At 39.1% G+C, this 12,415-nt stretch overlaps 1 protein-coding gene across 1 annotated transcript in view; it reads left to right on the forward strand.

Annotated features, from left to right (window-relative positions):
* The window catches only part of LOC121945216 (DENN domain-containing protein 4B-like), a 37,114-nt gene that overhangs the window by 5,323 nt on the left and 19,376 nt on the right, over positions 1–12,415 (forward strand). Inside the window, 7 exon segments of the mRNA XM_042489282.1 lie at positions 5,456–5,815; positions 8,535–8,641; positions 8,644–8,789; positions 9,483–9,552; positions 9,946–10,115; positions 10,264–10,505; positions 10,668–10,734. Of these exon segments, the coding sequence (XP_042345216.1) occupies positions 5,475–5,815; positions 8,535–8,641; positions 8,644–8,789; positions 9,483–9,552; positions 9,946–10,115; positions 10,264–10,505; positions 10,668–10,734 (1,143 nt within the window). The 5' untranslated portion in view covers positions 5,456–5,474.

Genomic DNA, 12,415 nt, shown 5'->3' on the forward strand with positions numbered 1-12,415 from the left:
TATTTGTGAAGCACCTTTCAAACAAGAAATGCAGCCCAATGAGCTTCACATAAACAGACAAAGAAGACATAATAAAACCTGCGCATAAAAATAAAATCTAAATAAGAAATTTAAAAAAAACATAAGACCAGAAGTCTGCTGACAAAGTGGCATCATGTGACTTGTTTGAAGCTCGTGTTGGCTGTTTCTACCTCTGCTGGTGAAAGCAGCACAAGGCGGGAAAACGTTCCCTTCTTTCTGCACAGCGACATTTTAAAGTCACTTTATTGATCCAGTGTGAAAGATTTAGACATCAGAGAAGAGTCGCCAGCAAAACCAGCGTTTCCCTCTGGTACAGAACGCCTGTTGGGTGCTCCTCTTTTGCTGCTGTGCATCACATTTTTCTGGCGGTTTTGGGGCACAAAAGTTAAAATATTGTCACCTTTTCCTCTCAAGTTGTCCATGTCACTTTTGGCCATGCACACGCAGCCCTGCTGCACAGCTGTTTTTCCAGACGCGCTTCCAAGGCGTTTTTGGAGCGGTCGTGCCTGGCGTGATGCGTCTCAGTGCGAACGGCACTTTATTCTTTCTTTTTTTATTTGAACAAAACATTTCCCAGTTCCTCAGATTTGCTGCTTTTTTATATTTTTGTAAACTGAATATCTTTGTGTTTTGGGCTATTTTTTACTCTTTTCTGACTATTTGTTGAATAGAGTCTATCAAGTTAAAACATAACGAGTAATCATTCGTTTCAGCCCGATTATTCTCTGTTCTGAATCTTTATTCGTCATTTAAATAAGAAATAGTCCTGGGCGTTGGATGTTTCTGACTCCATGTGAACTGATGCACTGTAGTGCACTCTGCCAGTGAGGAAATCTGGTGCAATTCTCTGGGCTTTCCAGTGTGTGTGTGTGTGTGTGTGTGTGTGTGTGTGTGTGTGTGTGTGTGTGTGTGTGTGTGTGTGTGTGTGTGTGTGTGTGAGGTTTCCATTGTTGCACATGGCTTTTTAAAAAGGGAAGTGATTGTGGTGAAATCAGCCGTTTCAGCTAAAAATGGCGTTTTGTGTTTTTGCATGTTCAGCAGACAGCTCCCTGTGGTGAATGTCGGTGACAGCAGACGTTTAATCGACAGGTGACGATAAACTGTGTTGATTCTTTACTGCAGCAGAAAACAACTGAAACCTCAGTGACAAAACGCCGCGGCGCTGACCTTTCACCTCCTTAATAATAACTGATATACGTTCACTCAAGTAGTGTACTTAATTTCAATTTAGAGATAATTTACTTATTTCATTTTTTGCTTTGTCATTCTTGTTCTCCATCTACATCTAATATTGTACTTTTTATTTCACAAAACTGATTTATACCTTAATAACGTATTATTTTAAACTATAATCAACAGGTAAATTATGATGTGATTATGTAGATTAACTTAATTGATCCTTGTGAAAAAATCACATTTTGCCTTAATATAGTATATGAAGTTTTATAAAGCTTATAAAGCTTTTTTAAAAATTATAGAACAGTACACACAAGACGCAACCATATCACACACATCAAACCCTCAACATGCCACAAAATAAGTAAAAACACACACAGATCATGTGCAGAGATCTGCAGACGTAATGTCCTCTGGAATCAAGGGGTTAATGTTTTTTTAAAAACGTTTTGTGGTTTTTACTCAACATCCAGGAACAGAAGTGGAGACATCTGAGCACATACTGAATTTGTGACATTTATCTGTGAAGCGCGCTGATTGTCTCCGTTAACTGCTTAAATTGACGGTAAACTCTCAGTGAGGATGTTTTTGTGTCGATCCGTCACAGAGGCTGCACATGAACACAAGTCGACAGCAGATTTATGTTTCGTTGAAGATTTAACGACGTGTTTTAGCGCGTGTGCGGCTGCGTCACCGCAAAGTCATCGATGAACAGGAAACAGGCTGCCAGTCGTCTTCCTGTTTGCCAGCTGACCTTTCACCTCGTCCCGTTCGTTCCACTTCCTCCTCTCTGTCCTCTTTAACGTCCCTCTCTCACTTTCGCCCTCTGATGACCGCCGCGAGCGGACCGTCGCCTCAGAGGAAGAAATATCTGGCTCATAGGAAGGGAAGGAAATTAAATATTTTACCCGTCAGAGTGTAAACTTCAGCAGCTGCTGGCTCGTTATTAAAGCACAAATATGACGTTTTATCAGTGAGAGAAACCTTTGAAACAGTCTGAAACACAACAAACACTCCAGGTTTCAAAGGGTTAAGTAAAAGTACTATTACCACCCTGTGAAAATTCTCTGTTACAAGTACAAGTCGTGCCTTGAAATGGCACCTAAGTAGAAGTAAGTAAATATAATCAGGATAATGAACTTAAAGTATTAAAGTAAAAGCCTCAGATGAATCTTAAAAACACACACACACACACAAAATTCAAAAATTCACTAAAGTTATTAAAAATTAATTAGGAAAAAAACACCCCAAACTAAAAATTTGTTTTTAAAAAAAGGACCAAAAAACTTTTTAAAAAACTTAAAATCATAAAAAAAGGAACCCCCCCAACCCAAAATAATTAAAAGAAAAAAAAGTAACAACTCAAATGTTTATCATTATAGTTGCCAATTAATTCTTTATTAGTGGACTGATTGATTAATCAACTAATTATTGCAGCTGTGAACTATTGAGTGATTTAATAGATTTTTTTTAAATAAAAAAAAAACAACCTCAAAATCATACAAAATAAGGGAAAAAAAACAATACTCAAAACTATTTAAAGAAAAAATAGAAAAGACTTAAATGTTTATTAAAATTATTAAAAAATAATTCTCTGTTAATCAAGTGATTGATTGAGCAACTGATGTGCTCAGCTGTGCTCTGTAAACTGTTGGTGATTTAATAAAATGAAACAAAAAAGTCCTCATAATAATAAAAAGCAGGAGAGCTGTAACTCAAACTAAACTTTCACTTCAGCCTCGTTTCAAACTGAGCGTTGCTGTAATTCTCCGTGTTATCTTGTCTTTGCACACTCTTTGGTCCTCTGCTGTTTTCACCCTAAATTGAGCTGAATTTTGTCAGTTGTAATTTTCTTTTTTTTTCAGATTACAAATGTGTGCGAGCTGCAGGGATTTACCCATGATGCAGCAGTGATCTGCGGCAGCTCTCTGTGCTGAAGTGTAGAGATTAGCGGATGAAGACGTGACAGCGAGGACGCCTGTTTAAAACCTCCTGCAGCTCGCTCGCTGTCACGTTTTTAGGCTGAAACGTATCGTCTCACGGACGAGAGCGGCTGGTGACAGCACGAGACGTAAAGGTTACTGACATCCTCCTCGGCTGAGCTGAAACGTTACACCCAAAAAAATAATTATGCCAAAAACTTTGACTTTAAGTAATTTAATTACATAAAAAATCTCCATGTATTTTTATTACATTAGTTTAAGTATAATAGTTTAATATTAAGTTGAGAACTTGAATAAATTTAGCAACTTAGCCAGATTTTATTCAATTTAATGAATGCAAACTTTTGTATAAACTGCAAGTGTAAACTTAATTTATAGATATAAACTTAAGATGATGAGTAATTTGAGGTGATTTCATGTCGATCCAGAAATGTACCAACAAACTGTGCTCTTTCTCTTGTGTGTAAATGTACATAAATACATAAATTATAATAAAATCTCATTATAATCTAAGACATAAAGTAGTGCAGAAGTAAATAAAACGTATAATGCTGTAACAGACGGATGATTAATGGTGAAATATGTAAACGTGATGTGTGAAGTATTGTGGTAAAATATTTTTACATAACGAGAAGATTATAGAAAGCTAAACATTTAAATATGATGATAAACAGCTTATAAACAGGATTTATGTTTTCCTAAATCTGACTTTTCTGCTCAGCGTTTGATGGAATTTAAGTTTAAACTCTGCAGGACGGCGTGAGGTTTCTGTCATGATTCATTTACAGTCTCATCCGCCCGTCTGTCTCTCTGTCTGTCCAGCTGTCTGTGTGTCTGCTCGTCCGTCTGTGTGTCTGCTCGTCCGTCCGTGTGTCTGCTCGTCCGTCTGTGTGTCTGCTCGTCCGTCTGTTTGTCTGCTCGTCTGTCTCGTTGTCCTTCAGCGCCTGTGAACATTTTATCAGTCAGAGACAAAGAAGAAAGAGGATGGAGGGTGAGAGAGGGCAAAGGACATTTAGTTACATAAGAGTGCTTTCAGCATCTCACAGCATCCCTGCACATCCTATTTTTATAACACAGACACACACACACACACACACACACACACACACACACACACACACACACACACACACACACACACACATACCAGTCTGTCCTCTGCTCTTCAGTTTAATCACATATTGATTTTGTGAATAATAACCACCACGTCCAGTCTGTCCCCGTCCCTCATCTGTCTCCCGTCTGTCTGATTTCTCTCTTAAATTCAAATCAGCTTTTTGGGTGAAATCATTTTTATTTTAATAAATAAATACATTAAAACATAAATATTGTAAATGTAATGATAAGAACCAAAGAATAAAATCAAAATGTAAAGAAGAGAAGATTTTGGAGGAGTGCTGCAGGCTCTCTGTCTCCTCTCTGATTGGCTGATGAGATTCAGGGCTTTGACTCACTGGACCGACCTCGAGGACACTGAGTCATTGTGTGTGTGTGTGTGTGTGTGTGTGTGTGTGTGTGTGTGTGTGTGTGTGTGTGTGTGTGTGTGTGTGTTGTTTCTCTTCAGTGCAGCTGCTGTGTTGCTTCAGTGTCTCTCATCAGTTTGAGCACAGTTGCAAATTTGACATTAATTGAAATAATTAGACTTGTGGTTTAAAGCTGCAAACATTCTTTCATTTCATGGTTATAGTTTACTAATGCATGGAAAACTCGTCAGGTATGGCAGGGGTTAAAGATGGAAACGTAATAAACGTGAACTGAGCTGAACCGAGCTGCTTGGTGGAACTGAGATTGTGATTCTCGGTGAGAGCACATTTAACCTCTGCAGCTCCTCTCGTGTTTGTTTTCAGCCTTTAGAAAATCTCATGACGGGACATTTTGGCCGAATACAGATCATTTCAGACAGAGGGCTTTCCTGTTGGCTGTTGTACAAAAATGCAGATTATGCACGTCCTTTGAGACGGTGAAAGCCTGATTCAGTGAATCCTGCAGACTGATTTTTGAGTTTACCTTTTAAAATAAAAGCAGGCGAACTTGCAAGATGACCAACATCGGTCATGTGAGTCCACCAACCAGGTCGCTGTGAGGAGAGTGTGAATCTGCAGATTTTATTGTGTCGTTTTTGACTGGAGATTAATGTCTTTGAGGAGGTGCAGATCTTATTAAATGTTACCAGCAATCTGATGAGTGCACTGAATCTGCCTGGAGTCTCTGTGTTTTTGTCTCTTTTCGTGCATAAATCCAGATAAAGATAAAGCTCTCTATCATGTGATGTTTGAGAAATTAACCCAGACGCTCTGTCCTCTTTGTCTCTGCAGTGGAGGGCAGACAGACGGCATGACAGAGGAGAAATGTCCCCAGCTGGTGGACTACTTTGTAGTAGCAGGTCTCGACCCTGCGGGGGCCTGGAGGCCCCTGGACGAGGATGGCAAAACCTGCACCTCCTCCTCCTCCTCCACGTCCTCCTCCTCGTCCTCGTCGGGCCGAGCCGTGGAGTCGGTGACGGACCTGGCGGTGATCGCCCGGGGGCTCGGGGAGGAGGTGCCGGAGGGCTTCACCTGCATCGAGAGGACGCTGGGCGGACACTCGGCCGAGCTGAGCGCCGGCCTCATCAACAACCCTCACCTGTACCTGTGCTACCGGCGAGGACGCGACAAGCCGCCCATACTGGACCTCGGGTGAGATTTCTGAGCGCTTTTCTCCATGCAGTACGAGAGTTTCGCACTGACAAATCTCACAGATCAGAGTTCGTCTGTCATGAGACCAGCACCAGTTACATTTTAGGATTCTCAATGCACACTGTGATACCACAATAAAAACAAAACAATAAATTCCAAGGTCTTAAAAAATACACTCCTTTATTAAAAACATTTGAAAAAGTGCAATTAAAATTTTGTAAACAAAACTGATAAAACTTCTGGTACTGACAACAATCAATATTTGTTGTGGACATCCTTTTCGCTTATGTATTACTTAATGTATGGAGGATGAACAGCTGACAGCCAAAATGAACGAAAATAGATAAATAAATAAATATCTATATGACTATATTAATATAGGACGAAATTATATTAACATTACATTAAATGTACCAAAATTATATTTATTAATAAATAATATGTAATATATGTTGATATTTTTCTTTTAATTTGCTTCCTTATTTATTTACTTTCCTATTAAATTGATTTATTAATCAATTGAATTGATTTGTTTATGATTTTCTATTTATTTAGATTTAGAATAAATGAAAAATATTCATGTATTTTATATTTTGGCAGTTTTAGTCCACCATAGAAATGAAGATGTGATTGTCTGACAATAATCTGCCACTAGTGACTTTGTCCTCAGTGAAAGTAAGTGCATTAGAGAGAGAATATGCTTTTTTTTGTTGTTTTTTTTTAAACAGTGACTCTAACAATAAGTTTCTGTTTATGCGTCATATCAGCTGGTGTTTATTTTAAACACAGACTGCATGTAAATTATTCTGCTGCTGAAATCTGAAATGAGCAGACGCCATCGGCTCTCACACAGAAGTCAGGTCCAGTGCATGTTGTTCACGTGATGCATATTAAAGGTTATATAATCCCGAGGATTATGTAATGCAGTGGTGGGCAGACCGAGTCTTGTTCTCATCTCTGACACACAGACTCTTCTCTATTGTTTCTTTCATGTTTAACTGTTTAATTACTCTGGATTACGCTCCTGTTGGAGGATAATGAGGCAAATCCTCTTATATCAGACATCAGATTACGTCTTTTCGGGAGTGGAGCTGGCAGGCAGAGAGCAGGTGGACAATCAGTGACAGAAACTGTGTCTGAGTGTTTTCCAGGATTTTTTGAGATCAGAAGCTTTGGAGGCGATTGAAGCAATTTTCTGCAAAACTGCTCTCCTTCTCGGAGTCATAGCTCCATCGTCGAGTGGGATAAACGCCCAGTAATCCATTTAGAAATGACAGGAAAAGGATGCTGCCCAATTTGTCTGAGAATCATCTTTTTTTTTTTTAAGTCTTCTTCAGTCTCAGAGTAATCCAGTGACAGCTGTCTTTTATGGGTCCAATTTACAAACATCAGTAAAGTGTTTCCTTTTTTTGCAAATACACTAAACACTGTTTAAAATGTAAAATAATAATAATAATAATAATAACCCAATGGCAGGTGTATGAGTGAATAAGTAAACAACAGTGACCACAAAGATCATTTTTCATTTTCATATTACCTTTGTTGTTTCCTGTTTTGAAAGCTGAAGATTTTCACCATCCCACAAATGTAACGAGTTTATTTCATTACATTTCAGGAAATGTTATGTTTGTAATGGTCAACTGCTATTACATTTGTGGAAAATTTATTCCGTTGCTGGTTTATATTGTTTGTTGGCCGTTATTATGTTTGCAGGTGTTACTCGTGCCTGTGAACAAAATGCACACCAGGTGTTTAACTGCGACTAGGACCGTGTATCCCTGTCTGAACCCAAGAAACTGAGAGATTAATTTAACTATTTTCAACCCCTGACAAAAAAAGTAGGTCTAATGAAAACGAATTTCAACAAATTTTGACAGTGACACAGCTGATCGATACATTGCAGCAGACTGACAGCGCAGCGGCTGTTTTGCCTCACAGCCCGCAGACATGTCGGACATGTCCGACATCCTACTCCAAAACCCATGTTGGGTATTTTGGTTATTTAAAAATTCTGTTAACCCTTTCCCCACTGGGGCTGCCAACTCCCACGCATCTGCCTGCGTCTCACGCTTTTGGGCTCTGTCTCACGCTCTTATGACACTGAGGAAAATCCCATGCCAAAACACAGCGAGGGCAGAAGTGTTGAACAATCATATAAAGAAGTGAACGATATGACTGTAGAACAGCTGAGTGTTTGACAGCCACAGCATTTCATCATGGCGGATCAAACAGCTGATGGTCCGACAGCAGCGCAGCGAGACAAACAAACAGAGCGCAGCTTCTCCTCACAGCACCAAAGTGTCTGAAACAGACACATCTGCAGAGGTGAAAGTGACTTCCTCAGACTTCTACAGACGACTTTGTGTTAGTTTCAGCTATAATCAGACTTTGGATGAATTATTTAGAAAACACCAGGACGCATTGCTCCGTGTCTCATCCAGCCGCTCGCGCTGAGCTCTCGTTATTATTGCCAGGGCAGATGTAATGTTTTGGGGGCCCCAATCTAACTGCCTTGCTTTGATTTCACCCTTTCTCTAACTGGGAATGATGGTGGGCTGATGGCAGCTGTAGGAGAAGTGTGTGCTGTTCTTTAAACCCTCAGTGTAACTAATATAAACTAGTGCGGGTGATGTGATGTAGGTGATGTAGAATTTGATGTTGCAGGTTAAACCAGTAATAGCCATGCAGCGGTAGTAACAGAAACATCGTGTCCCTGCAGGGTCCTGTATGAGGGGAAGGAGCAGCTGAAGCAGGGCTGGTACGTCGTCGAGACGACGCCCTACAGCCGCTCGGCCAGCCTGAGCTCGGGCGGCGCCCCGACCGCTCACGGGTGTTCCTGACGTACCGGCGGGCTCTGGACTCGCAGGGCCTCCACACGCTGGGGGTCACCGACATCGCCCTGCTGCTGCCCAGCAAAGGAGAGGTCGCCCCGCACACCTTCTGTAGAGTCGACAAGAACCTCAACACGGGCATGGTGAGCGTGACGGTGGTTTGTTGTTGGGAGACAAGACTCAAAAATGATAAATAATCTTTCAGCGGTGCAGCCCCTCGTCTCTGGAACTCTTTCCAACAAACCATCTGTGATTTCGATTCTCCGTCATCAAAACACATTTTTAGACCATTGAACTTTTACTTATATTTTTGCTTTTTACCATGTATTCTTTCACTTATGCCTTGATATTTTGATGTTTTATTATTGTTGGTGACCTTAAGTGTCCTGAAACGCATCCATAGATAAAATGCATTATTATTATTATCATTAAATAATCTAAATATTGGTAATATGATGACTTTGATGGTAAAGAATTATAGCGGTTCATTAAGAAAAAAATTATACCAGAAACGTATTGATTCTGCTGTTTGTGAAGCAGCTGCTAATGAAACTAATCACTTCCTGTGTGTTTCTTTGACAATAAAAGTCTTTCAAGGATTCAAATTACAAATTAAATTAAAGAGGTTAAAATGTGAAATAAAAAATAATAACTGACTGGTTCATGCATAGAAATGTTGATAAATATGCTTACAGATAAAGAAAATTAAATAACAATGAAAAGGTAACCTCCCTCAAATGAAGTTAAACTGTTTTAATGAAATATGCTTCAACAAATTTCTGTGATCTTCCTGCAGACGAGTTTGTCACAGCCGCGTGTGTGTTGTTTTTCTGCAGTGGGGTCCGGCTCTGTACGTGTGCTACAAGAGAGCTGTGGCCAAAGCCAACGCGCTCGTCTACAAAGCCAGTGAGTATCTGCCGCTCTGCTGCAGCACACACACCGAGGCGTCATCAGGGCGCCCACACACAGGACCAAAAATACTGTGTTTTTTAACGTGTGTCTACTCACATAATCGTGCCCAAATGAAACCAAACAACAGAGATGGCAATACAACGTCAGTGTGACCCCTTAGACAGACTCAAGTGGAAATATACTGGAATTTATCATTCAGGAAATGAATGAAAGTTGATTTAATGTAATTTAAAACAATGATGGGGACCTCAGTCTTTGTATCTTTAATTACTGGTAATAATATTAATAACAATGATAGAGATACTGCTACTACTACTGCACAATGCACAACACAGTTATCCTGCACATTAACGTTCATGTGTGAAGAGTGTCTGCTGTGTGCTGCAGGTCTGATCAGCCGGTACCCGGAGGAGGACCTGGAGTCGTTTCCTCTGCCGGAGTCGGTGCCGGTCTTCTGTCTGCCGATGGGCGTCACCGTGGAGAGCTGGCCTCTGAACACAAAGTACCAGCTGCCCGTCTTCTCCACCTTCGTCCTCACCTCCGCCTCCGGGGACAATGTCAGAGGAGCAGCAACACACACAAACTCACACAATAAATAGACACTTAAAATACATTAATGCAGCAGTAATATTAATTTAGCAGATCGTGTTTCTGTCTATTTAAAGCGCTGCCTGTCTGTGAAAACTCCGCTTTTCGCTCACGCAGGTTTACGGAGCGGCCATCCAGTTCTACGAGTCGTTCCCCAGGGAGCTGCTGTCGGAGCGGCAGAGCGTGAGGCTCGGGCTGCTCAGCGTGGTCGACCGGCGGCCGATCACCAACCGCAGCCTGCAGGTGAAGAAGAGCATCTGCGTCCTCTCCCACTGGCCCTTCTTCACCGTCTTCCAGAAGTTCCTCACCTTCGTCTACAGATACTCCATCTCCGGACCGCACGTCCTGCCGCTCGAAAAGTCAGTGCTCTCATGTTTAAATATAGACTAAATCAGTTATCAGTTTATTGATGAGTTTTTTATGGGGTGAAGGGAGGCTTTACGTATCCTTCCATCACATTGACCATTTTGACTCGTGAACAAATGTGTGATTGATACTTTTTTTTTTTACTCCGTCTTTAGACACATCTCCAGCTTCATGCACAACGTCCCGTTTCCTTCCCCACAGCGACCTCGCATCCTCGTTCAGGTACGACTCAAACCTTTAATGTGTGATGTCCGTCTGTTCCTCAGCAGGTCATCAGAAATAATATACGATTCTCAAAGTTCAAATATGATGCAGAAAAAAAAGGCCTGAATTTTCAGAAAACCAGCTGCCCAACAAATAACAACAGAAAAGAGGAAAATATATTTATTTTATTTTATTTCAATTAAATTAAATCAATTTAATCTTTTTTTTAATTTCATTCTACTTTAATTTTGTTTTATTTTATTATTTCTTATAATATTTTTTATAATATTTTTTATATGTACAAGGTGTCATTAATTTTAATATTACTTTTATTTATTTATAGTATGAGTTTGATATATTAACCAAATTAAAAACAAAACAAAAAAAAGAAGATTTTTGACATCACGTTTATGAAAACCGGATCAGAGGAAACTGGCACAGACTTTTATTTCCTCTGACTTGAATCCTTCACTTCCTCCTTCAACAGGATGTAAGCGGTGGTCTGCTCGCGGCGTGAACTTGGTAATTGTGTCCAGTCAGAAGCGTTTCTTTAATCGATCGGTTCTAATATGCAGACACAGTTTCTTGACATAATTCTTGCAATTGAAAAATGATTCACTCATAAAATAATTAACTGTTGATAATGCAGATGGATGATTTTATCACAGCATGGTGGGAAATCAGTGGTTTATTTGTGTTTGTTTTGGGATATTTTCACTAAATATTATTATTATTAATGTTGCTATTTGAGACAAAAATTCCTTAAATTTTAAATAAAGGTGTTGATCATCATTCAGGTCAGTTATAACAACATTTCTCACCAACTTCAACTTTGCAAAAGCTTATAAGATTAGATTTCACTCAAAGTGCCACATCCACAGGAGGATAAATCACCCAAACATAAATTAAATAAAATCAAACTATATCTGTTGTAAAATTATTTATACAGACAACAGTGATACTTATTGTATGTTTTTTAAAGAAAAGAACCAGTAACAAGATGAGAAAACAAAAAACTGTTTAATGTTTTACATTCCTCAGAAGATTACTTATTTCATTTTTAATTTGCTACAACTTCACATTTTAAAAAACAATAAATATATATTAAATCTTATTTCAGAGTTTCCCTGAGCAGAGAATGTTTGTTTGTAGTTATATTTTATTTTATTTGAATTAAAATTGGTGTAAGAAATACAGCCCAGCATATTCTTTTTTGTTTTTAACATTAAAGTGGGGAAAAAGATTAGATAATATAAATAAATATATATGTTGTAAAATTATTCATACAGGCAACAATGAAAGTATGTTTTTATTTTTTTAAGAAAAGGAGCAAACAAACAAAAAAAGAAGTTAAAAAAAAATGATTTATATTAGTATAAGTTTTTATTAAGGATTCAAGGTAATAAATTTAATAAAATTGGTGAGTAAAATATTTTCATAACTGAAGGAACGAAAACCAAAAGTATGAAAGCAAGCAATGAATTACAGAATAAATGACCTCGAAAATCACTCAGAAAGCAATAATGTCATTGTTGTTTGTGTGTTGTGTTTGTGTGTTGTGTTGTGTGACTGACTGTGTGTCTGTGTGTTGTGTGTGTGTGTACTGACTGTGTGTGTCTGTGTGTTGTGTACAGACTGTGTGTGTGTGTTGTGTACAGACTGTGTGTGTTTGCGTGTTGTGTACAGACTGTGTGTGTTT

Source organism: Plectropomus leopardus, chromosome 7, assembly GCF_008729295.1.
Source record: "Plectropomus leopardus isolate mb chromosome 7, YSFRI_Pleo_2.0, whole genome shotgun sequence".
NCBI lineage: Eukaryota > Metazoa > Chordata > Actinopteri > Perciformes > Serranidae > Plectropomus > Plectropomus leopardus.